This window comes from Carcharodon carcharias, chromosome 6 (genome assembly GCF_017639515.1).
Source record: "Carcharodon carcharias isolate sCarCar2 chromosome 6, sCarCar2.pri, whole genome shotgun sequence".
Classification (NCBI taxonomy): domain Eukaryota; kingdom Metazoa; phylum Chordata; class Chondrichthyes; order Lamniformes; family Lamnidae; genus Carcharodon; species Carcharodon carcharias.
In genome coordinates this window covers 53,116,854-53,143,190 of record NC_054472.1, presented here as the reverse complement: position 1 = coordinate 53,143,190, position 26,337 = coordinate 53,116,854, and the positions used below count along the sequence as shown (strand labels likewise).

Genomic DNA, 26,337 nt, shown 5'->3' with positions numbered 1-26,337 from the left:
ATGCCTCTACTTGAATATATGGCCACAGTGCAAGGAGTTCTTTGGGTCACTGTGTCATGCATAGCACAGAAGGAGGCCATTCAACCCATCATGCCCATGCTTCTTTGAAAGAGCTACCCAATTAGTCTCACTCCCATGCTCTTACATAGAAAATAGGAGCAGGAGTAGGCCATTCGGCCCTTCGAGCCTGTTCCGTCATTCATTATGATCATGGCTGATCATCCAACTCAATAGCCTGCTCCCGCTTTCTCCCCATATCCTTTGATCCCTTTCACCCCCAAGAACTATATCCAACTCCTTCTTGTAAACATACAATGTTTTGGCCTCAACTACTTTCTGTGGTAGTGAATTCCACAGGCTCACTGCTGTCTGGGTGAAGAAATTTCTCCTCATCTCAGCCCTAAATTGTCTACCCCGTATCCTCAGATTGTTTCCCATTTCCGTATAGCCCGGCAAATTTTTCTATTTATCCATTTCCCTTTTGAATGTTTCTATTGAATTTGCTTCTACCACCCTTTCAGGCATTGCATTCCAGATCGCTGTGCAGTTTTTTTTTTCCTCCTTATATCGTCTCTGTTCTTTTGCAATTACCTTAAAGCTGTATCCTTTGGTTACCAATTCTTCTGCCACTAGACACATCTTTCTTTTTTCTATCAAAATCCTTCATGATTTTGAACACATCTATCAAATCTCCCCTAATCACCTCTCCTATGAGACGAACAAGCCCAGCTTCTCTAGTGTCTCAATGTAATTGAAGTCTGTCATTCCTGGTAACATTCTAGTAAATCTTCCCGACACCATCTTTAAGAGATTAAGGCATCCTTCCTGAAGTGTGGTGCCCAGAATAGAATATTGTACTGTTTTATCAAGGTTTAAAATAACTTGCTTCCTTTTGTACTATTTTCGCATTTATAAAGCAAAGGACTCCTTTTGCCTTTTTAAAGGCCTTTTTAACTTGTCACTTTCAAGATTTGTATTTGTACAGGAAACCCCTTTTAAAATTGTATCATTTAGTTTGTATGGCTTCACTTCTTCCCCTCAAAATGTATTCCTTCATACTTTGCATTTATTTCAACTTCAGTGTGCCTGATATTTCACCAAGCCTCTGTCATCCTGAACTCTGATTCTATCTTCCTCACTGCTTACTGTATTTCCAGTTTCATCTCATCTGCAAACTTTGAAATTATGCCCTGCATAGGTCATTGATATATATCAAAAAAGCAGTGGTCCCTGTACTGACCCCTGGTGGGGCACAGCTGCACACTCCCCATCTGTTTAAGAAATACTGGTTGCCGCTCCTACTTTTTGTACCTTAGACATTTTCATATCCATGGAGTCACTGCCCCTTTAATCCCATAGGCTTCAATTTTTCAAAAGAGCCCATTACATGGTACTTTATCAAAGCCTTTTGAAAGTCCATAAATGCAAGATTATCCACATCTTAATATTATCGTAACCCTGTCTGTTACTTTATTAATTAAGTTAGTGAAACATTATTTACCTATAACAAAAAAGTGCTGGCTTTAATTTATTAACCCATACTTTTCAACGTGGCAATTCATTTTTTCTTGAATTATTGCCTCAATTTTTCACACCCATCAGCGTTAGTCTTTAATTTCTAAGTTTATCACCTTCCCTCTAGGCACATGGGTGTCACATTTGCAATCCTCCAGGCCTCTGGCACCACTCCCCTATCTGAGAAAGACTGCAAGATTGTGGCCAGAAACTTTGCAATTTTCACCCTCTCCTCAACAACCTAGGATGCACCAAACTGGGTGAATTTTCTATTTTAGTTGCTGCTGACCTTTTTAGTATTTCTTCTTTTTGTCCTGTTCAATTTCTTTGTTATGTTCTCTTTTACTGAGACCTTGGTGGCATCATTACTGAAGAGTGGCGCAGAGTACTCATTTGCACCTCAACCATGCTCTTGCCTCCGCAAGAAGACCTCCTTTTGGCCCCACTCTTCCTTTAGCTGACTATTTTATTATTTATATGTTTATAAGAGACTTTTGTGTCCGCTTTTGCGTTAACATGCTAATCTATTCTCATACACATTCTATGCCTCTCTCATTTCCTTTTTCAGTTGTCTGTACTTGTTTTCAACTTAGATCTCTGTACTGAGTTATAAATCTTACATTTATCTTGATCCTTTTTCTGTTCACTTCAATCTCTATATATTTAATCATCCAGGACTTGCTTTTGCTGCCTTTCGTTTCCCCCTCGTGCGAGTATGTCTAATCTGTACCCAAATTCTCCCGTCTTTGAAAGCATCCTAAAAGCTGATCCCTTGGAGGGTAGTTAATCTGGCTTTATTATTTTACAGAGTTTTCTGCTTGTCTTTCATAGGTGCATTTTATTTGGTGTTTGAATATATGGACCATGACTTAATGGGACTCTTGGAATCAGGATTAGTGCATTTCACTGAAAACCATATCAAATCCTTCATGAGACAACTAATGGAAGGTCTGGACTACTGCCATAAGAAGAATTTTTTACATCGAGACATCAAATGCTCCAATATTTTACTTAATAACAGGTATTACCACATTCAAGTAGGCAATTTGATTAGTGCTGCCTTAAAATGGGAGATGCTTGTAAATTGAAATTGCTTAGAAATTGGAGATCTTCAATTTCTGATTCATTTGTTCAGTTTCAAACCCTTGTATATGCAAAAAGCATTTTGATTTTGATGCCAGATGCTACTTGTCAGGTCGTCTCAACCCACACCATACAGCAAGACAATATTTTTGGAGTACACGAAGGAAGATGAGAACAAAGTAAATAATTGAAATCTAGGGTCTGGTGGAACTAGACTCACTTCAGACACCAAAGTACAGAAATCTGCTGAGCTTTCCCACTTTTTTACTTTCTGCACCATGGAGTGTTGCAGGGCACAACTTAGGAACTTCTGGCATCGTCATAATGTATCACTTTCTTATTCGTCTAAATACAATAGGCTATTTCACTGTCCAAATTGGGACACTGCTTCTAAAGGATCACAATCTTATGTAGCTTATTTTGATGGATCCTTAGGTGCCTCATAAGGCTTAAGTGATTCCCCTGCCTGTAGTTTGCAAGTCTGGCCAATTTGTATTTGAGTTAGTCATTTGGTAGTACAAAGCTTGAGTATTGATGCAAAAAGAAACGTGTTGAAACTTTTCATCTTGTAGTCATCAGGACATTTGCAAGAATACCAAATGTAATGGGAACAAGAATTTATATTGTATGAGAGTGCTGGTTGGTTGGCAAGTGGACTCTGAGGTGTTGCCATGGAGAAAATCACCATCATTTGGTGCAGACAGTTAACTGCCAAGCATTTTTTGAAATTTAAACCCAACAGCTTGACCCTGATTGGTCAAGGCATTACCCTGGGGAATAAGTCAGCAAATGGCTGTCACTTATTTTGTTTAGCTAAAACAGCTACAATATGTGTACATGTTCTTCCTGTCTGCAAAAAAAACAGAGCCCTGTGTATTAATATATGTAGCTTCCAGTATGCACGCATGCGCCACACTGGTGATCTTAAATTGGTTGTCAACATAATTCTTAGTACATTGAGGATTATTTAGCAACTGTCACTGAACTTACGAATGCAGCAACTTATGCAGCTGAGTTCAGTTTTAATGGTACCATGTATGCCCAAATAGATGGTGTTGCCAAGAGTTGCCACTAGGCCCAGCTCTCTCAAACATCTTTGTTGGATTCCATGAGAAACATGTCTTCGATGGAATTACACCTAACCTCCAATCCCTCACATATTTCCCATACGTGGATGATACATTCACTATATTTAAATCCGCAGCTGCATGTAATAATTTCCTTACATGTCTTAAAGGGCTCCGTCCTGCGCTCACATTCACCTTTGAAATGGAGCAGTCAAATGAACTCCCCTGCCTTGACATTCTAGTTGAGAAATCTGCCAAGAAATTCTCTACCACAGCCTACTGCGAGAGATTCTCTACCAAGGTCTACTGCAATCCTACCTCCACTGGTCAATATATGTGTTGGGATTCTTATAGTTCCACGCACTATAAGATTGGTCTTATCGGCAACCTTGTAAATAGGACCTGAGCCATTTGCACACCATGCAAGCTTGTTGCTGAAATATGGCATATCAAAGGCACCCTGTGGGATAATGGCTACCCTGATCAGATAATTTCATGATGTATGTCATGCAAATTCATTAATGGGCTTAAGGTTGTCACTTTTGGCCCTGAAAAGTGCCTTGTCTACCTCAGATTGCCCTGGAAGGCCAAGGTATCTCAAAAGGTAGCAACACGAATGATATTCGCCACTAACAGAATGCTGCCATCAAGCCAAAAAGACGTTCTGTCTATCACACAAATGAGTAATGTGGCATATGAATTTCAGTGCCAGTGTGATGCTAAATATGTAGGCTGTACATCCCAAAGACTAGTGGATTGTGTCAAATAGCATGTCCCAGCCACTGTCTCAAGTTACAGACTCTATCTAACCAGCCCGTACTTGCAAAACTCAAAATACGGTGTCCAACATTAGAAGTGATTCCGTGATTGGGCTACATTTGCTAAATAATTCTCAGTGTGTAAGAATTATGGTAACAAACCAATTTAAGATTGTTAGTTGGGCTTGAACTAGAAGCTACATATCTTAATACACAGGCCCCTGTTTTTTGCAGGCAGAAGGGGCATGTACACACATTGTGCCTGTTTCAGCTAAACAAAATAAGTGACAGCCATTTTCTGACTCATTCCTCAGGGCAATGCCTTAATCAATCAGGAACAAGCTGTCTAGTTTAAATTTCAAACAATGCTTGACAGTTAACTGTCAGCCATAATCAATTGGTGCATTCTCCATGGCAATGTCTCAAGTCCACTTGCCAACCAATCAGCATGCTCATATAGTATAAATTGCTGTTCCTTTACATTTGGTATTCTTGTGAAATGTCCTGATGGCTGTTTGAGTTTTAAATCCAGGGTGTAAATGTAAATTAGAAACAATAAGGGGCCCTTGCACCAACACTTGGGAAACTCCTTTCAGTATTTCTCTACCTCTATATCGTTCTCCTAACAGGTACCAGCTGCTTACATTCCTTCAGCTAATTTCTTATCCATTTTCAGATTTTATCTTGAATCCCACCACTGTAAGCTTGCTTAGCAGTGTTTCCTGAAGACCTTTGTCGAGACACTATGGAAATCTAGGTACACCACATGATATGTTTCATCATATGTTTCCACAGTCCGCTTGGGATGTCATTTCTTAAAAGGAAGCTGATGCGCACGATTTAGACCTTCTGAAGCCATGAAGGGTCGAGTTATATCAGGTTTATATAGGTGATCCTCAAGTTTGTGTCTGGTAATTTTTTTTGTTAACATTAGGCTATAGTTGCCTTTATTTGCTTACTTCCAATTTAGTGGAGTGTAATTATTCTGGCATTCATCAACTCTCAGGATGATGTCTGCCCTTCACTGGTCTCATCCTACTTGTTTGTCATCATTAAACGCATCTGGATTATCTCCAGTAATGAAGGATGTGCCTCTAGTGAATATTTTAAAGAAATAATAATTGACTATATTAACTATTTTGTGCTCATTTTCAGTTTTTCCTGTTGCCAGGGATGAGAAATTTCCACCTTTTGATGAAGTTTGACTTTTTGATTCTGGAATTCCGCCCTTTGAAATGTTTTTCCAACCTTTGCCTCCCCCTCTCTGTAGTTATGGCAGAAGTATATTTGAAATAGATTGTGCTTTAAACATTTGAAAAAGAACACATGTGCCTCTGCACTTACATAAGCAACAGAAAGGGAGCAGACTTGCAAAGAGGAATTTGTGTGTGCAGTGTGTCTGCAGTAGCTACCTGTGCAACATGTTGATGTGTGGCTTCGTCAGACATGGTGCAGGAATGTGAGCTGCTGGCTGAGGATAAATTGAACATTACAAAGTGGATTCTGGATACAGTTCCAAGGTTGAATGTGGTCCGGAACAGATCCCTGAGCATGGCTGGTGACTGGGGAGAAATCATGCTGCTGGCAACCATCTTAGAGAACGTAATTTGTAAGCATCCTGCAGAGATCCAACTGTCCAGCTTTTATTTTCCCTTTCCCCTTGCTAATGACACCTGCTTTCCAGGCCTGTTCTGGGCAAATGTTTTTTCTCTCTTCCCGGTAACCCCAAACTCCCTATTGGCAACAATTGGCTCCCTTTCAGAGCTTTGTGCACCCTTGGCCTCTAGGTCTCTTTCTCTCGGACCAATATGTGAGAGTTCAGGAGATAGGGGACAGTTTTGCTGAACTTTTGTTTTCTTCGTTATAAAGTACCTTTCCTCTACTTGTGTGCTAATTTCTATATTTTCTAAAGCTGCTTAGCTTTGCTGGCCATCAAGAAAAATTGAATATGCCTGCACTGTTGAAAACTAGAATCCAACAATTGCATTGACAAAAGGCATAGAACATTCAATTTGTAATTTTGTTTCAGCAAATCTTGCAAATTGATGTAAAAATATGAATTTTAGAGACGTAGATTAAATTAGTTTAGAGATTGTGGCTGCCGATATATGTTTGGAGAAATCAGTTACAGTGATTCAAAGTTCTCATGCGTAACAGCAATTTGTATTTATAGAGAGGCTTTACTGTAATAAAATGTCTCATGGTGCTTCACACATGAGCATTATAAAACTGAGCCACAGAAGGAGATGTTAGGTCGGATGACCAAAAGCTTGGTCAAAGGGGTAGATTTTAAGGAATGTCTTAAAGGAGCAAAGTGAGATAGCGAAGCTAAGAGGTTTAGGGAGGGAATTCCAGAGATGATGGCACGCTTAAATTCAGGGATGCTCAAGAAGCCAGAATTTAAGGAGCACAGATAGCTTGGAGGGATGTGGAGTTGGCGAAGGTTATAGAGATAGGGGAGAGGCCATGGAGGGATTTAAAAAGAAGGATGTGAATTTTAAAATCGAGCAGTTGCTTAACCAGGAGCCAGTGGAAGTCCGCGAGCACGGGTTATGAGTGAACAGGACCTGTGCTGGTGGCTAGGAAGTCTTAAACTAAAGAAATGAACTACCAAATACTGGTATGTTCTTGGTGCTAGTATACTTTGTCATATGAGTAGAGATTGGAGAGACTGGGTCTGTATTCCCTTGAGTTTTGAAGAATGAGGAGTGACCTTTGGCTGAAGATGGTTGCAAATCCTGCAACCTTGACTTTTGTATTAATATGCTGGGCTCCCCTACACAGCACTCATAATGCAATAAAAAGGTCTTGAACTCTCCAGATCTGTTACATTTCTTTATTAGTATTTTTAAATTGTGTATTCCTTATTCTCAGTTCAGGAGATGTCAATCATAATCTCTTTACAGTGTCTAGAACTACAGTTTTTACAGATTTTTCTTAATATATTTTATATATGTACTATAATATTTATTGTATTAAGATTATAAAATGTTAATTTACCCATTTTCTTAAAATTGCAGTGTGTTGTTGGTGTATTTAAAATATTAATACTAACCAAATGCAATGTTCAAACGACCAAAATAAATATCAAGATTAAAAACTTGAGGTTTTAAGAGCACCTTTAATTGAATGTAATTTTCTTTGCCACCAGGGGGCAGATAAAACTTGCTGATTTTGGACTAGCTCGTTTGTACAATTCAGAGGAAAGGTACGTGGCATTATGAAGTGTAACATTTCATTTTGGCTTTAAAATCCTTGAACCATCTGAAATAGGTCCCACAAGCCTGTTCCACCAGTCGATTAGATCATAGTTGACCTGTAACTCAACTGCAGTTACCCACTTTTGCTTCATATCCCTTGATACCCTTAACTAAAGAATCAATCCAGTTTTGAAGTTTTTGGCCTGTTGAAAGAAACAATCATTAATAAAGTATTAATATAGGAAAACTGTGAGCTCTGTTGTAATGCTGTGAACTTCAGACATTAATTCACAATGTTTTCACATTACATACATACATATGAATTAGGAGCAGGAGGAGGCCCTTGACCCTGCTCCATCATACATGGTCTTCACAATGTGATTTGTAAATAAAATTTTCATCAATTATGTAAATGAGAAACTTGTCTACTGCACCATCAACACAGCAAATCTTGCTTTTTGAATGTCAGGAGTGCAATGTGTTTTGAAGTTTGTCTCAATAATATGTGACATCACTACTTTTAAAAACCAGGTGTGATTGTAGATGAAAGCTGGTATGTTTCCTTTATTTTTTGCAAAAACATGGAATTTGATCATTCTAGTATTCAAAAGTCCACATGATACAGTAAAGATCTCAATGAACAAGGAACAATTATGCAAAACAGTAATTTAATAATGGGCATCTTTCAGGGGGGAGGTGGCTTAGATAGTGAGTAGATACATTGGGGGAAAATGATAAAGATATAGAGATTAAAATGAAAAAAGAAAAGGCTTATGATGAATGTACGATTCACAATAAACTAGAGAACCAAGATGAATGTAAAAAATAGAGAAGATCTGAAAAATGGAATGAGGGAAAAACAAGAGCATGAGAATAGATTAGCAGCTGACATAAAAGGAACTGAAATGTTTTTTATCAACGTATCAATAGTAAAAGTGTTGTCAAAGGAAAGAGTGTGGGGCTGATTGGGAGGGGCAAAAAGAGAAATCTTCCTGTGGAGGCAGAAGGTATGGCTGAGATACGAAATGGATACTTTACATTGGTTTTCACTAGAGATTAGGACGCTGCCAATACAAAAGTACAAGAATTAGGAGTAGTAGAAGACCATTCAGCCCCTTGAGATGAGATCATTGCTGATCTGATTGTGGCCTCAACTCCACCTTCCTTTCTGCCCCCATTACTCTCAACTCCCTTGTTAATCAAAAATCTTATCTAACTCGGCCTTGAATATATTCAGTGACCCAGCCTCCATTGCTCTCTGGGGAAGAAAATCGCCAGACTAATGTCTCCCTCTGAGAGAAAAAAAGTTCTATCTCCGTCTTAAATGGGTGACCCCTAATTTTTAAACTGTGTTCCTAGTTTTAGACTCCTCCACAAGGGGAAATATCCTGTCAAGTTCCCGCAGGATAAATTCATCCCTCATTCTTTTAAACTCCAATGAGTATAGGCCCAACCCACTCGACCTTTCCTTATAAGATAGCCCCTTCACCCCAGGGAATCGGTCAAGTGAACCTGCTTCTAATGTAATTAATTACATCCTTTCTTAAGTAAGGAGACGAAACTGTATACGGTACTCCAGATGTAGTCTGTCTAAGGCCCCATACAGCTGCGGCAGCACTTCCCTTCTTTTATACTCTATTTACCTTGCCACAGAAGCCAACATTCCATTCACATTCCTAATCACTGCTGCATCTGGATGCAAACTTTTTGTGATTCATGTACTAGGGCACCCAGATCCCTCTGTACTGTAGAGTTCTGCAGTCTCTCTCCATTTAAATGTACTGATTTTCTATACTCCCTGCCAAAGTGGACAAGTTCACGTTTTCCCACATTATACTCCCATCTGCCAAATTTTTACACATTCACTTAGCCTATCTAAGTTTCTCTGTAGACACTTGCCCCTTCTTGACAACTTATTTTCCTACCTATCTATGTGTCATCAGCAAATTTGGCTACCATAGATTCAGCCCCTTCATCCAAGGCATTGACATAGATTGTAAATAGTTGAGGTCTCAGCATGGATCCCTGTGGCACACCACTAGTTACAGCTTCCCAACCCAAGATGACCCATTTATCTCTACCCTCTGCTTCCTGTTAGGTATTCATGCTAAAATGTTACCCACTGCACCATAAGCTTTCATTTTTTTCCCTTTGATGCGGAACCTTATCAAATGCCTTTTGGAAATCCAAGTAATGGTTCCCCATTATCCAGCCTGCTTGTTACTTCCTCAAAGAACTCTAATAAATTAGCCAAACATGATTTCCCTTTCACAAAACCCTGTTGACCTGCCTGATTGTGCTTTGATTTTCTAAAAATGCCCTGCCATTATCTCCTCAATAATGGATTCTAGTATTTTCCCTAAGACCATAGTTAGGCTAATTATCCTATTGTTTCCTGCTTTCTGTCTCCCTCCTTTCTTGAATAGAGGTGTTACATTAGCGATTTTCCAATCTGCTGGGACCTTTCCAAAATCATGGGAATTTGGCAGATTGCAACCGACGCATCTACTATCTCTGCAGCCACTTGTTTCAAGATCCTAGGATGAAAGTCATTGTTTCCAGGGGGCAATCTTTAGTTTTAGTAGTTTTCCCAGTATATTCCCCATGTGATTGTTTTAAATTCCTCCCTCCTTTTTGCCTCTTGATTTTCAAATATTCTTGTTATATTTTTGTGGCTTCCACAGTGAAGACGGATGTAAAATAACTGGTCAACATTTTGCCGTTTCCCGTTATTAATTCCTCATTCTCACCATCTTAAGGGACCAATGCTCACTTTATTTACTTTTTTCCTTTTTAAAGAAAATTTGCATTTATATAGCACTTTTCATGACCTTGTGATGTTTTATAGCCTATTAGGTGCTTTTGAAGTGCGGTCATTGTTATATAGGAAATTGTGTGACTTGGCTGATTATAGAGATGTAGAATACCTAGAAGTCTTTGAAGGTTTGCAAATATTCATTATTCGAACATCCTTGGATTGCACTTACACAGCCACGCAAAATCCTTTTTATGTTGCTTACTTGTGCTTGGCTGAAATGTAATCATTTTGTCCAGGAGAGAGCTCTATGCATGTTTAGGGTAGAAGAATTGAAGCATCATTCCACTCTAAGCTGCTATTTTTTTTAAAGTGCCAACAGGGCCCATTAACCCCTATTAATACTTTTATAAACCAAATTTGGCACACACTGAATTTACATTCCATGTTGTTTCAAATCTCAGTGGTGTGAAACTGCTGTCTTCAGGGAGTCTCGTGCCACTTCTTTCCAAAGTCATTTCAGGCCCTGATTCTGGATTAACACTGCAAGCCAAGTGTTTGCACAAAGCAGAAATCATTAAACCTGCAGTGTAATTGCACCCTGAGTTGCTCCTCATGTTTGGGGTGATATTAGTAATAATGTGCTTACCTATAATTATTTTGTCTTGCAGTTGTAAATTTTCACCATATCTAAATAATTTACTACTATAATGCTGAGCAAAATGGACATGCTGCTCTCCCATTTTCAACCACGGCAGTACTCTTTAATTGAGTGGAATTTTCAGTGGTTACACACCCTAATTTGCAATGTAGCTTGTGTTAGAGAAGAAAATAAGCCAGCTTTTCTACTTGAGAAACCAAGGTGAAGTGCTATAGTCCTTAGTGCAGGATACCACCAAGGTTGAATGAGATGACAGGGCATATCGTGAAGTCATGATTACATAATGCCATCGTTGGGTTTTAAAGCCTGAGATCCCTGAGAAAGTATGATTTAGAATAGAAGGCACAGTGCATCTTCACCTAAATACTTCAAGATGATGGAAGAAGGACACTACATAGGGCACCATATTTCGAATTTAGATGGAACTAAAAAGGAAAATTCATGAGTACAGTTTATAGTGTTGATACAAATAAAGATGACACTTGTGAAAAGAGCACGAGCAATGGAGCTAGACATGCATGAGATGAATTATGCATTGGGTGGGAGGCTTCTTGCATCCTGCTAAGATGTGTGGTAAAAGATCCTCTCCAGATGTTGGATTAATAAGGGTTTGAATGACTTCAAAGTTTTATACAGTTTAAAGTTGGGACAGAAAAAAGAAACTGAGCTTTGTTAGAGGCAGTTTTAGTAGTGGAAAACCGTGGGCTTTGGAAAGAAGCACTGGAATGCCAGATGAAAATTGATACAACCAAGATTTGCAAAGACACCACAAATGTTGCAGAAATACAGGCTAAAGAGGAAGAAGCAAATGTAGGTATATTTTATTGCTGTCCTGAAAGATCCTGGTATATTGTGAATCTTAAGATTATATTTGTGTTGCTAGAAGGTGAAATAAAATCAATATTTTTGCCATTGATTGGCTGTGTTTTTCTCTGCTCTCGTAACCTTCATCTGTTTTCCTTCATTCAAAGTTTCTTAGATTTTTGAGGCACTGATTCTTAATTTTCTGTTCTCCCATTTGCTCTTTCAGTCGGCCGTACACCAATAAGGTTATTACTCTCTGGTACCGGCCACCTGAACTCTTGCTTGGAGAGGAACGATATACGCCATCTATAGATGTATGGAGTTGTGGGTAAGTGATTCATACTTGCTAGCTGTCAGAAAATTCATATAGAGAAGTGTTCTGTCATCATATAAATGATTGAGCATGTTGGTACTTAAACTAGTATTTTATTTCACACAGATGTATACTGGGTGAGCTTTTTACTAAAAAACCCATCTTTCAAGCAAATCAAGAGCTTGCTCAATTGGAATTGATCAGGTAGGTGCTCATATTATTTAATTGTCCCTTAAAATTCAATCTTCACCCTTGGATTTTCAGTCAGTGTTGACACTGCAAATTAACTCTGGTATTGTTCCCCTATAGGTTAACGCCAAAACATAAAGTTATTATGGGAAAACCATTTTAAAGCAACCTAAACCTCAGCTTTTTGTCACTGCATTATTTAATAATTGTGTATGGTAATTTTGCAGACTCTGAGCCCTGGCAGTTCAGTCATATTGGCATTTACATTTATATTTCTTGAGTCCTTGCTTTCTCCTTTTTTAAATGTGTGGAGCTGATGGTTTGGAAAGGAAGGTTCTTGGTATAGTTCACTCATTGGTGGATAAATCTCAAATCAGAATACTAAGCTCTGTTAATATCAGCAACTTTCTATGGTAGGTCCACAAGCTTCTATGTACACACCTATACATGGATGCCCACGTCCTAGACAAGTGTTTGTTCCCCCATGTGGTGTACTAAAATCAAATTGCTCACCTGCAGTTTCCACACATGCCTGCTATGTGCTAACTTGATAATACACAATTTCATCAGAATCTAAAGGTGCATGTGAAAATGCCCTGCCAAATGTGTCCTTCATATTGGGTCAAAATGTCTTCAACATTGCCAAAAGCTTTAAATACTGCAGAATGCAGGAGATCACTATAATCACACATGCTTATACCTAAGATGTAATTGTTACCTATTTCATGTATTATAAATTATATATTAGCATCTGGTGCATGAAATGAACCTGTAGGATATAGGTCGCACATATTTCGAACATTATTCAGAACAAGACAACCCAACACAGCAAGCCTGAGAACTCCAGCTACAGGCAGTTAGATGATGAACAATCTCAACGGCTTTCTGGGTTGAGTTGATGGCCAGGGCTATATCAATCAATGCCATGTACTCCTTGGAGTCCGGTCATTATGTAACATTACTGGCACCATGTAATGCTGCAAACTTTTCATACCCTCTGCTGACAACTGTCTAGCGCTAGTATTGTCAGCCTGCATCAGGTGCAATGCTTTAGCTATACTCAAAACAAATTTTGAATACCCCCTATAGGAAATGGAGGAGGCCTACTAAATTAGTGGCCAAGAAAATAGTTCTAAATGAGCCATGCTCATGGCAGAGGGTGGTAGGTAGCACACTTCTTCCTATTGGAACACAATTCCCATTTGCACCATTTTCTTTGGAACTCCCTCCTACTGAAACCTTGATAGGCTCCCTCTGGAGAGAAGGATTCAAATGTGCCTTTACCAGGCGATACTGCTGGGGGACTGCAGAGTACATGGCAATAACGATTTGCCCTGCAGCTGTATCAAAGCAACGTGATGAGAGAACACCCTAGCTTCTCCTTACATCTCTTTACGTTATTAGATAGCCCATATAGTACATTTGAATTTGTAGACATTGTAGTTCACAGTCTCTTTCTTCAATAGCCACAACAATTAGATTAGGGTCTCACCCACCAAGTGGCAGGCGCCTTAATTTGAACCTCCTGGACATGCCATAATAGATCTTACCAAGACAAAATGGAAAAGGTTTTGTCAGTCATGTTCTATTTGTCAGCTTCCTAACTGGGGGGGGGGGGGGGGGGGAGGGGGGGGTGGGGATGGTGCAGGTGGTGAAATTGTACTTAGCATTGAAATATAAATATTAGCTTCAGATACACCAAGGGCAAGGAAACTTGCTGTAAAGAAACATACTGCGCACTGAAAAGTAGTTGTGGTCTTTCATCTTGTTTTATATTTTTCCAATAGCCGAATCTGTGGTAGCCCATGTCCAGCAGTGTGGCCTGATGTGATTAAGCTACCTTATTTCCACACCATGAAACCAAAGAAGCAGTATCGTAGAAGATTAAGGGAAGAATATTCTTTGTAAGTGTATTATTGAAATCACATTTTAGAACTCGGGCAGTCTTTTCCAGTCTTGTACATTCCTGTGTTCCTAAGTGATCCTAACATACCCAACTTGATTTTAGTATCAGAAATGAAAGGCTATTGCTTTCAAGAGAAATTTGAAAACCTTTTTTATCTACTGGATCAAGGCAGGTTAAGGAGAAATCTTACAGAAAGTTTCAAAGTTATGAAAATATTTTAGAGGATAAATATTGATCAGTGGTTTCCATTAATTAGTGAATCCATGGTGAGGGGACATAGATTGAGCAATATTGTGAGAAGAATGAAGGGCAGTGCTTTACCACAGGGAGCTGTTGTGCCATAGATTGCACCATAATTTAAAAGGAATTGGTTAAATGTTTTAAAAAGAAAAAAATATAAAATGGTGTGGGATAGGCCAGGGAAATGGGATTAGAGTATATAGCCCCATTTGAAGAGCTAATACTGGCACCATAATTCCTGTGTAATAAAGATTTACTGTGATGGTAAAAGGGTTCAGTTGAGAAGAACTTAATATATTGTGCACTTGTTTATGGAGCTTGGTTTAGGCTTGGTGAATCTTAAAGGAAATCCCTGCATGCTGGTTAAAACAACAACAGAACAGTGGAAGCAGGAATGTTTTCCATTCCATGAATTTTCTCTTTTACTTCCCTTTAGCATTTGTTTGTTTTCTAATCCTTATCCTGTTCATTTTTTAGAGACAAATGTTGGCTGCTTTTCCCAGTTTAAAATATTTCTAGACACCCTCAAACCTGTGCCTTTCCATGTTCGCATATATTCACAAATAATCAAGAAGACAACGGTTGCTGGTACTTACCTGCATAAGTGGCACGTCATTGAACTCTTGCAATGCCATCTGTTGTCACCTTTTAAGCTCCTTTAGAATCCTTATCTACCTGGGAGAGTGAGATCCTCTGGCCGTTAGGTTTAACTAGCCTGGATGCATGCTTGTTGCTTTCGTGATCTGTTGCTCCCTGTTATTAAGCAGCATTATTTTCAATCAGAGTTTGAATCCCATTTCAGTTGCCTGAGTCCAATATTTCTACCATGTTTTTAATTTTTCAGTGCCCTCAAGTTGTGGAAGAGGGCACCCTCTGTGCTTTATTTAACTAAATTCAATAATATTAATTCAATAATAATAGCTTTGAGTTTAGCGAGTTTGCAACTTGTGAAGGTTTATGAGTCTGGTTATTTTTCCAGCTGAAATTATTTTTTCTTCCAGTATTCCAGCAACTGCTCTGGATCTCTTTGATCATATGTTAGCTTTGGACCCCATTAAACGTTGCACTGCTGAACATGCTCTTCAATCCGATTTCCTGAGAGAAGTGGATCCTACAAAAATGCCTCCACCTGAGTAAGTCAGCCTTCAAGCTGCTGATCGCATTAATAGTCTTAGATAAGAATTTCTAAGATGAGAAAAGACCCATCTCTATCTAGTTTGCCATCTACCAGTATACTATTTTGTGCCACTATACTGCATTGGGCAGTGCTAGATGAAAAGTCCTGGGTTCCATTCAACTTAGTCTACAGCTGCAACTTGGAACAGATGGCTGTTTTTGGCACCTTTCATTAATGATCTCACAGTATGCCCTATTTATAGTAACTGTGGATTTGGCTGAACGGCCAGGCAGACAAATGGTTGATATAGACAGAAATTTGTCTATAATCAGAGAGATACTTACTACTGCTCCCCATCCTGGCGTAGATTTCCCCCGACCTGCTGCCCACAGCTTATAAATGATGGCCCTGGTTCTCTGCCTTCCACTGAGGGTACTGCTGATCAGAGTAATAGAGAGATGGTGGTAGTTACTTTGAAAGCAGTAGAAGGGCCATTAATGCCCTTTTGTAGGGAGGGAGCTCAGTAGTGGGAACCTCTTCCCTTCCTTTAACTCTAGAGTTTTCTTTAAATGTGGTGCTCCCTTTCTAAGTTTGTTCTCCCCACTCTGTGATGTTGCAGCAATTCCATTGCACTGCCACCATTTCTTGCCCCCTCACGGTGGGGATGGGGAGAGAGAGAGTCCGCTCCGCTCCACTCCGCACTCCAACTCAGGAAATGGATCACTGGCATTGGCAGGTCGGGAGGCTGGCAGGCAGATGTCCAGAAACTCTAACCCTAATTTCTCTAAATAGAACGTGGAAAATCCAGGCCAGCAGGCCGGTTCTCAATATTCCCCAGTTTGTTGCGGCCTGTTTTCCCTGAAATGGCCTCAAGTAAAATTTTTGTATTTCAATTATCTCCACTGTTTTTACTGGAATTTTTAGTTACAATTTTAATTGTATACATTAGTACAGCTGAACTGGATTGAAGGGTGACAAGTTGGACACCTTTACTCAAACAATGGTGTAAGGGCAGTCCTAACAACTACAAGCCTGTTAGTTTAATAACAATAGCAGTTAAGGCTTTAGATAATAAGGGAAAAACAAATCAACAAGCTCTTGAAGTCTGAGTTCATTAAGCAGATTTGTAAAGACAGATCTGCTTGGGTAATCTAATTGAATTTTTTGATGAAGTAATAGGAGATAGTAACAGGGTGAAATAGAGGGGAGGTTGTCTAAAATTGACTGAAGAACAGAAAATAGCGAGTCATGATAAATGGTTATTTTTCAGACTGGAGGATGGTAAACGTTGGTGTTCCCCAAAGGTCAGTGCTAGTACCACTGCTTTTTTGCTATATATAAATGACTTGGATATTGGAATACAGAGTAAAATTTAAAAATTTGGCAATGATACCTAAGTTGGAGGCATGGGCTAACAGTGAGGATGATACTAATTGGCTGCAAAAGGACATAAATAGGTTAGCAAAATGGGCAGACGGTAGCCAGATGGAATTTAATACAGAGAAGTGTGAGGTGATGCATTTTGGCAGAAGAGATAGGGATGAGGGAAATGTAATATAGACTCAATAACACCATTCTAAAGATTGTACAGAACTTGAATATTGCTGAAAAGAGAGATGTGTTACCAAAGCTTTTTGCCTTGCACTCAGGACAAATGCAAGTATACCAAAATTTCAAAGAAGTTATACTACAGGAGGAAAGGGTGCTGATTGGTTGGCAAGTTGACACTGATTGACCAAAATGTTTCCCTTTGTTGGCAACGCCTCAGCCAATCAGTCAACTTTCCAGCCAATCAGCACCCTTTTCTTTTGTAGTATATATTGTTGTGATGTTTTGAAATTTGGTATTCTTGTGTTTATCCTGATGAGTGCAAGATGATAAAAGCTCTGACACTGTGTCAGCAATATTCTAAAGATTGTGTAGGAACAAAGGGACCTGGGGGTGCGTGTGCATTGATCTCTGAAAGTTGCAGGATGTATTGTGAGACCAGTTAGTAAATCAAATGGGATTTTGTGTTTCATAAATAAAGGCATTGAGTACAAAAGCAGGGAAGTTGTGCTGAACCTTTATAAAGCTCTGGTGGGACCACAACTAGAGTATTGCACCCAGTCCTGGTTGTCTCACTTTTGGAAGGATGTGAGGCTCTTTGAAAGAATGCCAAGGAATGGTTCAAGAATTGGAGAGTTTTAGTTGCAAGGTTAAGTTGGAATAGCTCGCTTTGTTCTCCTTGGAGAAAAGGATACTCAGGGGAGATTTGATAGAGGTGTACAAGATTATTATAATGGGCTTAGATAAGGTAGACGAGGAAAGTCTGTTCCCGTTAGCTGATGATGCAAGGACTAGAGGTCACAGATTTACTATCTTAAGCAAGAGATGCAGGGGGTGTATGAGGAAGGACTTTTTTATGCAGCAAGTGGTAATGACCTGAAATTTGCTGCACGAAGCAACATGATTTAGGAGCAGTGGTTGGGATTGGGCTGCTGAAGGGAATATGTTTATTGTACCAACTGTATGAATATTGTTGTCTCTTTATAGCCTGCCACACTGGCAAGATTGCCATGAATTATGGAGCAAAAAGCGACGAAGACAGAAACAGTCCGGAATTAGCGATGATGCAGCACCTAAAGTTCCTCGTAAGGATTCTGCTTTATGTATGGATGATAGCAGGAACAACACACCCCAAGGCTTGCAGCTCTCTCAACATAAAACTCAGGGCAATTCCAGTATAGGAATAGGTCAGTGATAACTCTGCTTTCTGTTGATTTCTCCCATTTTCCCGTTTGTGCTGCATGTTCAATAATAAAAGGGTCTGCTGTAACTGTGCCTTCAGCTTGTCTCCATATTCTGTACTTCAAAGCTCAACTTGGCCTGTAGATTTTTTCTCTTAAAACATAATGTGTTCCAAGTGACACTGGTGGTAAAGAATGAAAAAGTCACTCCGCATACACTTCAATTTTCACCCAAGACAAGGGGGCTGCTCAAGTCAAATATTCAATCAATAAAATCTCTCATAACTAGGTCACATATATTAACACTTGGCTTAGCTGTTGGGCTTGCATGTCTTACCATCTGTTCCCTACCATTCCAATTTCATCTTCAGATTCGCTTTTTTTCCCCTCTAACCTTATTTCTCTTACTCTCACTCGCCACTCGCCGCTCTCCCCTCACCCTCGCTCTCTTGCACTCCCACACCCCCTTCACTTTCTCTCTCTGTTTGCTGTCTTTATGCTCTCTAAGAACATAAGAAATAGGAACAGGAGTAGACCATTCAGCCCCTCAAGCCTGCTCCGCCATCCAATAAGATCATGGCTGATCTTGTGTTTCAATTTCCACATTCCCATCTAACCTTGCCTAACGAGAATCTATCTACCTCTATCTTAAAAATATTCAATGACCCTGCCTCCTCCACCTCCTGAGGCAGAGAATTCCAAAGTGGCACAACCCTCTGAAAGAAAAAATTTCTCCTCATCTCTGTCCTAAAAGGGCAACCCCTAATTTTAAAACAGTGCCCCCTAATTCTGGACTCAGCTGCAAGAGGAAACATCCTTTCAACGTCCATCTTCTCAAGGCTGTTCAGGATCTTATATACTTCAATCTAATCACCCCTCGCTCTCCTAAGCTCCAGTGGAAGCAATGCCAGTCTGTCCAACCTTTCCTCATAACACAACCCACTCATTCCAGGTATCAATGCAGTAAACCTCCTTTAAAACGCCTCCAATGCATTTACATACTTCCTTAAATAAGGAGACCAAAACTGCACACAGTATTCGAAGTGCAGTCTCACCAAAGCCCTGTATAACTGAAGCATACTGTTCAATCCCTCCCATAATAAAAGATAGCATTCCATTAGCCTTCTTAATTGTGTGCTGTACCTGCATGCTAACTTCTTGTGACTCGTACTGGAACACCTAGATCCCTCTGCACCTCAGAATTATGCAGTCGTTCTCCATGTAAGTAATACTCTGCTTTTTTGTTCTTCCTGCTAAAGTGAACAATTTCACATTTTCCCACATTAAACTTCATTTGCCAGATGTTTGCCCACTCACTCAACCTATCTATATCCATCTGCAACCTCCGCATGTCCCCTTTACAACATACTTTCCTATCTATCTTTGTGTCATCTACAAATTTAGTGACCATGCGTTCACCCCCCCTTACCTAAGTCATTGATGTAAATTGTAAAAGGTTGAGGCCCCAGTACAGACCCTATGCTCCCGCCCTGACCGCCCCCCCACCCCACCCCCCGCCACCAAATACTCTTGCTGTTTCTCTCTGCCCCAGAAATATGTGAGAGTATTTCCAGTTGTATCCCTTTTACACTGTCTTCTTCGTTGGGTATTTTGTGCCTCCCCCCACCTGCTGCTTTGTTTCATTGCCTCTGATTCACTTCTCCCTAGCAATGTGTTTCTTTCTGCATGTGCCCTGCTTAACCTCTGCTTTCTGGTCATGCACACTCTAAACCTCCCCCTACATGTCTCCGTGTCTCTTAGCAAAGTTTTACTGTGCTTAATTTAACTTGGTAATGCTCTCAACTCTTAACTAGAAAGTTGTAGGTTCAAGCTCCACTCCAGAACTTGAACGCACAATCTAGGCTGACACATGATGGGGTGCTACATTGTCAGAGGTGCTACCTTTTGAATCAGACATTAAACCCAAGGTCTCTGTGTTTTGGTGGGCATTAAAGGCCATCTACACTACTGAGAGAAGAATTGTGATGGCCCCTCCGTATCTAACTGATGCCCTCCCTTAGCTAACACCACCAAAAAAGATTAGCTAGTCATTCACTGTGCACTTTCACCTAAAAATCTTAGTTTTTTGGGTGCCTTCAGCATACTGTTTGTTTTATATTGCGTGTAGAGGATGCACTCAATTACTTTTCTTATTGTTTGAGATCAGTGATATTTCATAAGGCCACTACTTCTGCTAGTTGAAGACACGCTTTTAAGTCCTGCTTTACAATCATCATGTGTACATATTTTGTCCTGATGATTTGACGAGCCAGAAATTCAGGAAACTGACCGCTTATTTCGATTCTAACTAGCATTTTCAACCCCTCGTACGTTGTCTGCTGGGTAAACAGGAACAGTATTTTAATTTTGAATTGAAGGCTTTCATGCTTTGTACCTGTGCCTCCAGGGTACAGCTTGCAGCTCATTTCTCATACTGCAAGTACTGAGGTAAAGGGTATCTTTTCCATAAATCCCACCAAGGGCTTTTGTCTGGGTCTATTTTTCGATGCCTGAGCATCCAGCAAGATTTAGTTCAAGCCTAACTGGTCCTAGCTTTTGCTCGTTACGTCACAGAGCTAAGCTGCAGCTTACTTTCCCATAGGGTGTGCTAGTTAACACAACTAAGTTGGCCACTTTTAAGCAGTGTTTTTCAATAGGGAGGTGATGTGAGGTTGTACTAAGTTATTATTAACTCTATACATGCCGTAGAGAGTTATCCAAATATACTTTCTTTTCCTATCCTACTAAAATGGCGTATGTTTATGTACAGTCTACATTACACAATGAAAGAAAAGTTTCATTAAGTTTTGGGTTATTCAAACACTTTCAGTTTCATTAATAACTGATGTTTCTAATGTTATGTGCTGCCTATACATTGCTTGCCTTTGTGGAGCAAGGGAGAGCCCGTGGCTGCACATTTCAGAACGAGCCAGATGCTGATATTCTTCTGCAATAAAGTTTTATCTTTCGGTGTAGTTACACAAGGTATATGTCCTGTAGGTTCAAGCCTAGATCTAAGTTCTGATTTCATAATGTATGTGGTTAGTCTTAAATGTGATCCGCTGCAGTCATCTTTGCTGATGGTTTCAGTTCTGCATTGACATCCATGGTTGTGCTGGTTCTGTGTTGGAACATATGCCTTGTTCAAATAAAGGGCAAAAAAAACAGTCTGCTTCTGTGAATTTGAAGTGTTCAAAGCATTTAGATTCTGGCATGAGTTTTTCCAAACAACATTATTTTACCCTGGTATCAACCTGATTAAGATAAATAGTACTGGTATTAAATAACAGCTCAGAAAATCTAGTCTTTGTGTTGTTAGGATCATCATAAAATGTTGAGCACAAACTTAAGTTAAAAGTATACATGCTTAACCTGCCTACCTTGTAAAGAAACCAAGTTTTTATTTTCCTATTTAAAACAAAGCTGCAAACTTGTAGTAGATGATTGAGACTGACTGAAATCATAAATCAAGCCTTTAACCTTGGGTTTGCACCTGATTGTTTTTAAAATGGTTGTAGGCTACATGTCTGTATTTGTAGAAGTAGCATTTCTAATAGGAATTTCTAATCACCTTAAGCAATTTTATAGATGCTTTTGCAGTTTAGACACATTGTTTCTGTATTTTATCTTTTCTCCCAAATTTGGATCCTGATCACAATGAGAAGTGATCGCACAATCGAGCTTATGAATTATATAAATATAAAAAAGTAGTAACCTATCAGGATTTTCTAATGGCATATAAATCACAATTGTGAAATGTTCACATTTTTACCAGTGTCATAATCAATCACGAGATGAGGCATCCATAGCTCCATAAAGGAAGAGCAATGGTAACATGCATTTATTTGGTGCTTTAACCATAGAACAAGTGTAGAAAACTATAGACCAGTTTGCTTACTGTAGATGGTAGGAAAGATAATGAATCTTTAATAGGAAAACATCTAAAAACTGAGTAGCCATCACAGATTTGGAAGAGGTAAGCTCATATTTTTACCAACCTTATTGAATTCTTTGAAAGGGTAGACATGAGTAATAAACTTGCAGAATGGCCACATAATTGCAAAGGAACTTCAATATAGATAATTACAAAGTGGTATATTTTGGCAGGAAGAATAAGGAGAACAGATACTCCTGGGAAAAATAAGTGTCTAAATAGGATAGAGGGACCTGCAGACTAGCAATGCAGGTTAATAAGACTATTAAAAAATACTAATAAGGCCCTGGGCCCATTTCTTAGAGGGATAAAATTGAGAAGAAGTGAAGTTAAACACGTATAATACTTTGGTTAGACCACATTTTAAGTACTGTGAGCAATTCTGATATCTGTATTATGAAAAGATTATAGAGGCAGTGGAGAAGGTGTAAAAACAAAACTGAGACATTATACCTATCATGAAAAATTGAACAAGCTGGGGTTCCTTTCACTAGAAAAGAGAAGACTTGAGGGGTGACCTGATAAAAGGCCATTAACATGAAAGGGTTTGATAGGGTAAACATAGAGAAGGGGCCAAAATCCTAACAGCACTGTTGGTATACCTACACCACATGGACTGCAGCGGCTCAAGAAGGCAGCTCCCCACCAACTTCTCAAGGGCAGCTAGGGATGGGCAATAAATGTTGGCCTAGCCAGCGATGCCCGCATCCCATAAATAAAGCTTTTGAAAATGGAGAAGGTATTTCCACTTGCAGTGATGACCAGAACTAGGCACCAAAATATGAGGCAGTTACTAATAAATCCAATGGGAAATTTAAGAGAAGCTTCTTTACTCAGAGCATGGTTGCAATGTGGGACCCGCTACCACAGGGTGTCGTTGAGATGAATAGTATAGATGGGGGATACTGGATATGCATGAGGGAGAAAGGAACAGAAGGATATGTTGACAGAATTAGGTGAAAAAGAATGGGGGGAGGCTTGTGTCGAGCACAAACACTGCATGGCTGTGTTGGGCTGAATTGTCCATTCTTGTGCTGTAAATACTATGTAATACTACTGTGTAATGCAGAATAGAATTAAAAGGAACAGAGATGAATTTAGGATTGGCCCAAAAAATGGTGTTTTGAATTTGTGCCTGTTGTGTAGATACCTTGCGGAGTTCAGTGCCCTCAGTTGCACTGATAAGCAGTGAGTATCTTATTTTCATGAAAATTGATTTAGTGATCTATCGACATTTACGATAGTGTGAACTGAGAGTGTAGCAGTGGAACGCCATTGTGACCTGAACTGAACATTTGGGCCTTTGCAGATGTATTTCTTCAATCACTGAAGGCGGGCCGAGTTAACACGAGATGAGGTGAGCCTTGGTTTGAACCTTTAAGGTACTTTATGCCACAACAATGTGAACATCTCAAGCAGTGGTTGTGATCAGATTCAGTATGTTCAATCTATCAAATCTCCATTTAATGATGTTAAAATAATGAACATACAATGCTAACCTCTTTAGTGGTTTGTCTTGCTAGACCAACTGCCCTGAATTCTGACCTAAGTCTGCTTTTTCTGGGCCTTCCAGTCATGGCAGCTTCTCTCGTGCAAATACTTGACTATCATTTACGTTATTTCCTCCTTATTACTATTTCATGGACAAACTGAGATCAAAGAATTTTCCAATGAGTGAGTTTTCCAATAATGCAAACCGACCAACAAATCATTTATCATTTAGTGCCTGTGGAGAAACAACCTCCCGTTCGATAGATTAACCCTTCATTGGGGAAAATTTTTTTAAGCATATGAATACATGTTGCTTTCGAAAAACCCAGCATTAATGGAACTTCTTTGCAAATCCTTTCTGAGAAAGCATGATCAAAAAAATCTTGAAATGTAGCAAATGGCATTTGAGATGAGGTCTAATGGAGGAAAGAATAGATTTAGGGATTTAGGGTGGAGGAAGCAACGCCCAGGTAGATAAAAACTAAGCTAGCTGTGGTGAGGCAATAGCTGGGGGTGAGGGTGATGACACAGCCAGAGTCAGAAGGGTGCAGGAAAGATAACAAGTCTGTGGGTGATTTTAGCAGTAGGATGGGTTAGATCATAAAGCTTCAAAGATAAGAGAAGAGTTATATAGTTAATTTATTGGAAACAGAGAACCAGTCTAGGGCTATGATACTAGAAGCGATGCATGAACAGGATTTAGTGCGGAGCAGGATATGGGCTGGTTGGGCTTTGTGGGGTGTGCAAAATTGGTGGGGGGAGGTCAACAAAGGGAGTATTGGAATAATCGGATTAAGAGGTGACAAATGCAGATAATGCTTTACTGGCATAGGATTAAAGTAGGAGTGGATGCAGGGATTGCTGTGGAGATTGTAATAGGCCATCTTGCTGATTGAAAGAATATGCAGTTTGAAGCTCAGCTCTGGGTCAAGTTGGAAGCAGAATTTTGCAATATCTCGTTCGTTCTGAGCAGGTGGATAGGGAATGTACAGAGCCTGTGGTAATGAAGCAGATTTTATGGTGGGGGCCAAGAATGATGGTTATGGTTCTTCCTGAAGGAAGTTGTCATTTATCCATGACTTGATGTAGATAGCATTGATATGATTGTGGAATTAAGAAAAATGAAGGTGTAACAGCCATGGGTGTACCTACACCAGATGGACTGCAAGGGTTCAATAAGGCATCCCTCCACCACACACTCGAGCAATTAGGGATGGGCAACAAATTCTGGTCTTGGTAGCAACATTTGCCCCGCCCCACGAAAGAATTTTTTTAAAAGATTTTCAGTTAACCAGTACCTGTGGATGATGTCGTTGAGGGATGGCATAACAGATGAGGAAAAGAGAGAAAACCAGGAGTAGATCCTTAGGGGACTCTGGTGTTCAGTGTGAAAGAGAAATCCTTTCTTGAAATGCACTGCCTATGTTAGGCCTTTTGAAGTGATCTCACCCAGAAATCATTCCTCAGAAGTTAACTGTGTGGGAAAGACTGGAGGATCAATCATGTCAAACACTATGGGAAGCAGAGGCGCGATCATTCATTACTTTGACCAGGTTGATCTCAGCAGTGTACTGAGTGGGGGGCTCAAATATAAAATTATATTACGACTTCAATGTAGGAAAATGACCCAGGACGCTTCATAGGAGCATTTAAAAAATAAACTTGCATTTAGATGATACCTTTCGTGATCTCAGGATTCCTAAATGCTTTACAACCGGTAAGGTGCTTTTGAAGTGTAGCCAGTGTTGTAATGTAGTAAATGCAGCAACTAATTTATGCACAGCACGCTCCTGCAAATGTGATAATGACTAGGTGGCTTGGTCATGTTGATTGAGGGATAAATATTGGCCAGCACATTGAGGATAATCCCCCTGCTTTTCTTTGTGCGATGGGATCTTTTACATTCATCTGAGAGACAAAGTATTGGTTTAAAATTTTATCTGAAAGGCTGCACCCGCACCAGTACATTCTCAGTATTGCACTCATATGCCAATCTAATTTTTTGTGCACAGATCTCTGGCATAGAACTTGACCCCACAACCTTCTGATTCAGAAGTGTGAATGCTACCAACTGAACCACAGTTGACAATCCGATTTTAAAAATTGACACCAAGCCCAAGGGAATATTAGAGTGAGTGATTTTAAAACTTAGTCAAAGAGATAGGTTTGAAGCATGGTATTAAAGGTGGAGAGGTTTATAATGGTGGGGTGGGGGCAGCAGTGATATTCAGAGCTTGGAGTTTAGATGGCTGAAGACATGGCTGCCATTGTTGTGGTGAAGGTATTCTTTACTTTTGAGGATGCACAAGGGACCAGATTTGGAGGAAAGCAGTGCTGGAGGAAATGACAGAGCTATGGAGGAGTGAGGCCATGAAGTGATTTGAATGCAATGATAATTTTAAAATTAAGGATTTGGTGAACTGGAAGCCTATGTATGTCAGTAAGCTCAAGGGTGATGGGTGAATGGGACTTGATATGTTTGGTGGAAATGGGGTGTGGCATGTTCTAGGACCATAGCAAGTTAAAAATAAAGAATTAATGTATGAATGAGGAGTGATTGTGATTTTGAATGAGG

General features: G+C 39.7%; 1 protein-coding gene across 4 annotated transcripts in view; it reads left to right on the top strand.

The window, feature by feature from the left end:
- The window catches only part of cdk13 (cyclin-dependent kinase 13), a 92,458-nt gene that overhangs the window by 47,064 nt on the left and 19,057 nt on the right, over positions 1-26,337 (top strand). For 3 of the 4 annotated variants that reach the window (XM_041189492.1, XM_041189491.1, XM_041189490.1), the window contains 7 exons: positions 2,347-2,536; positions 7,575-7,631; positions 12,070-12,171; positions 12,283-12,360; positions 14,133-14,249; positions 15,493-15,624; positions 18,144-18,343. In XM_041189492.1, coding sequence (XP_041045426.1) covers positions 2,347-2,536; positions 7,575-7,631; positions 12,070-12,171; positions 12,283-12,360; positions 14,133-14,249; positions 15,493-15,624; positions 18,144-18,343 — 876 coding nt within the window. The remainder of the gene's footprint in view (positions 1-2,346; positions 2,537-7,574; positions 7,632-12,069; positions 12,172-12,282; positions 12,361-14,132; positions 14,250-15,492; positions 15,625-18,143; positions 18,344-26,337) is intronic. The other variant, XM_041189493.1, reaches the window with a different exon arrangement.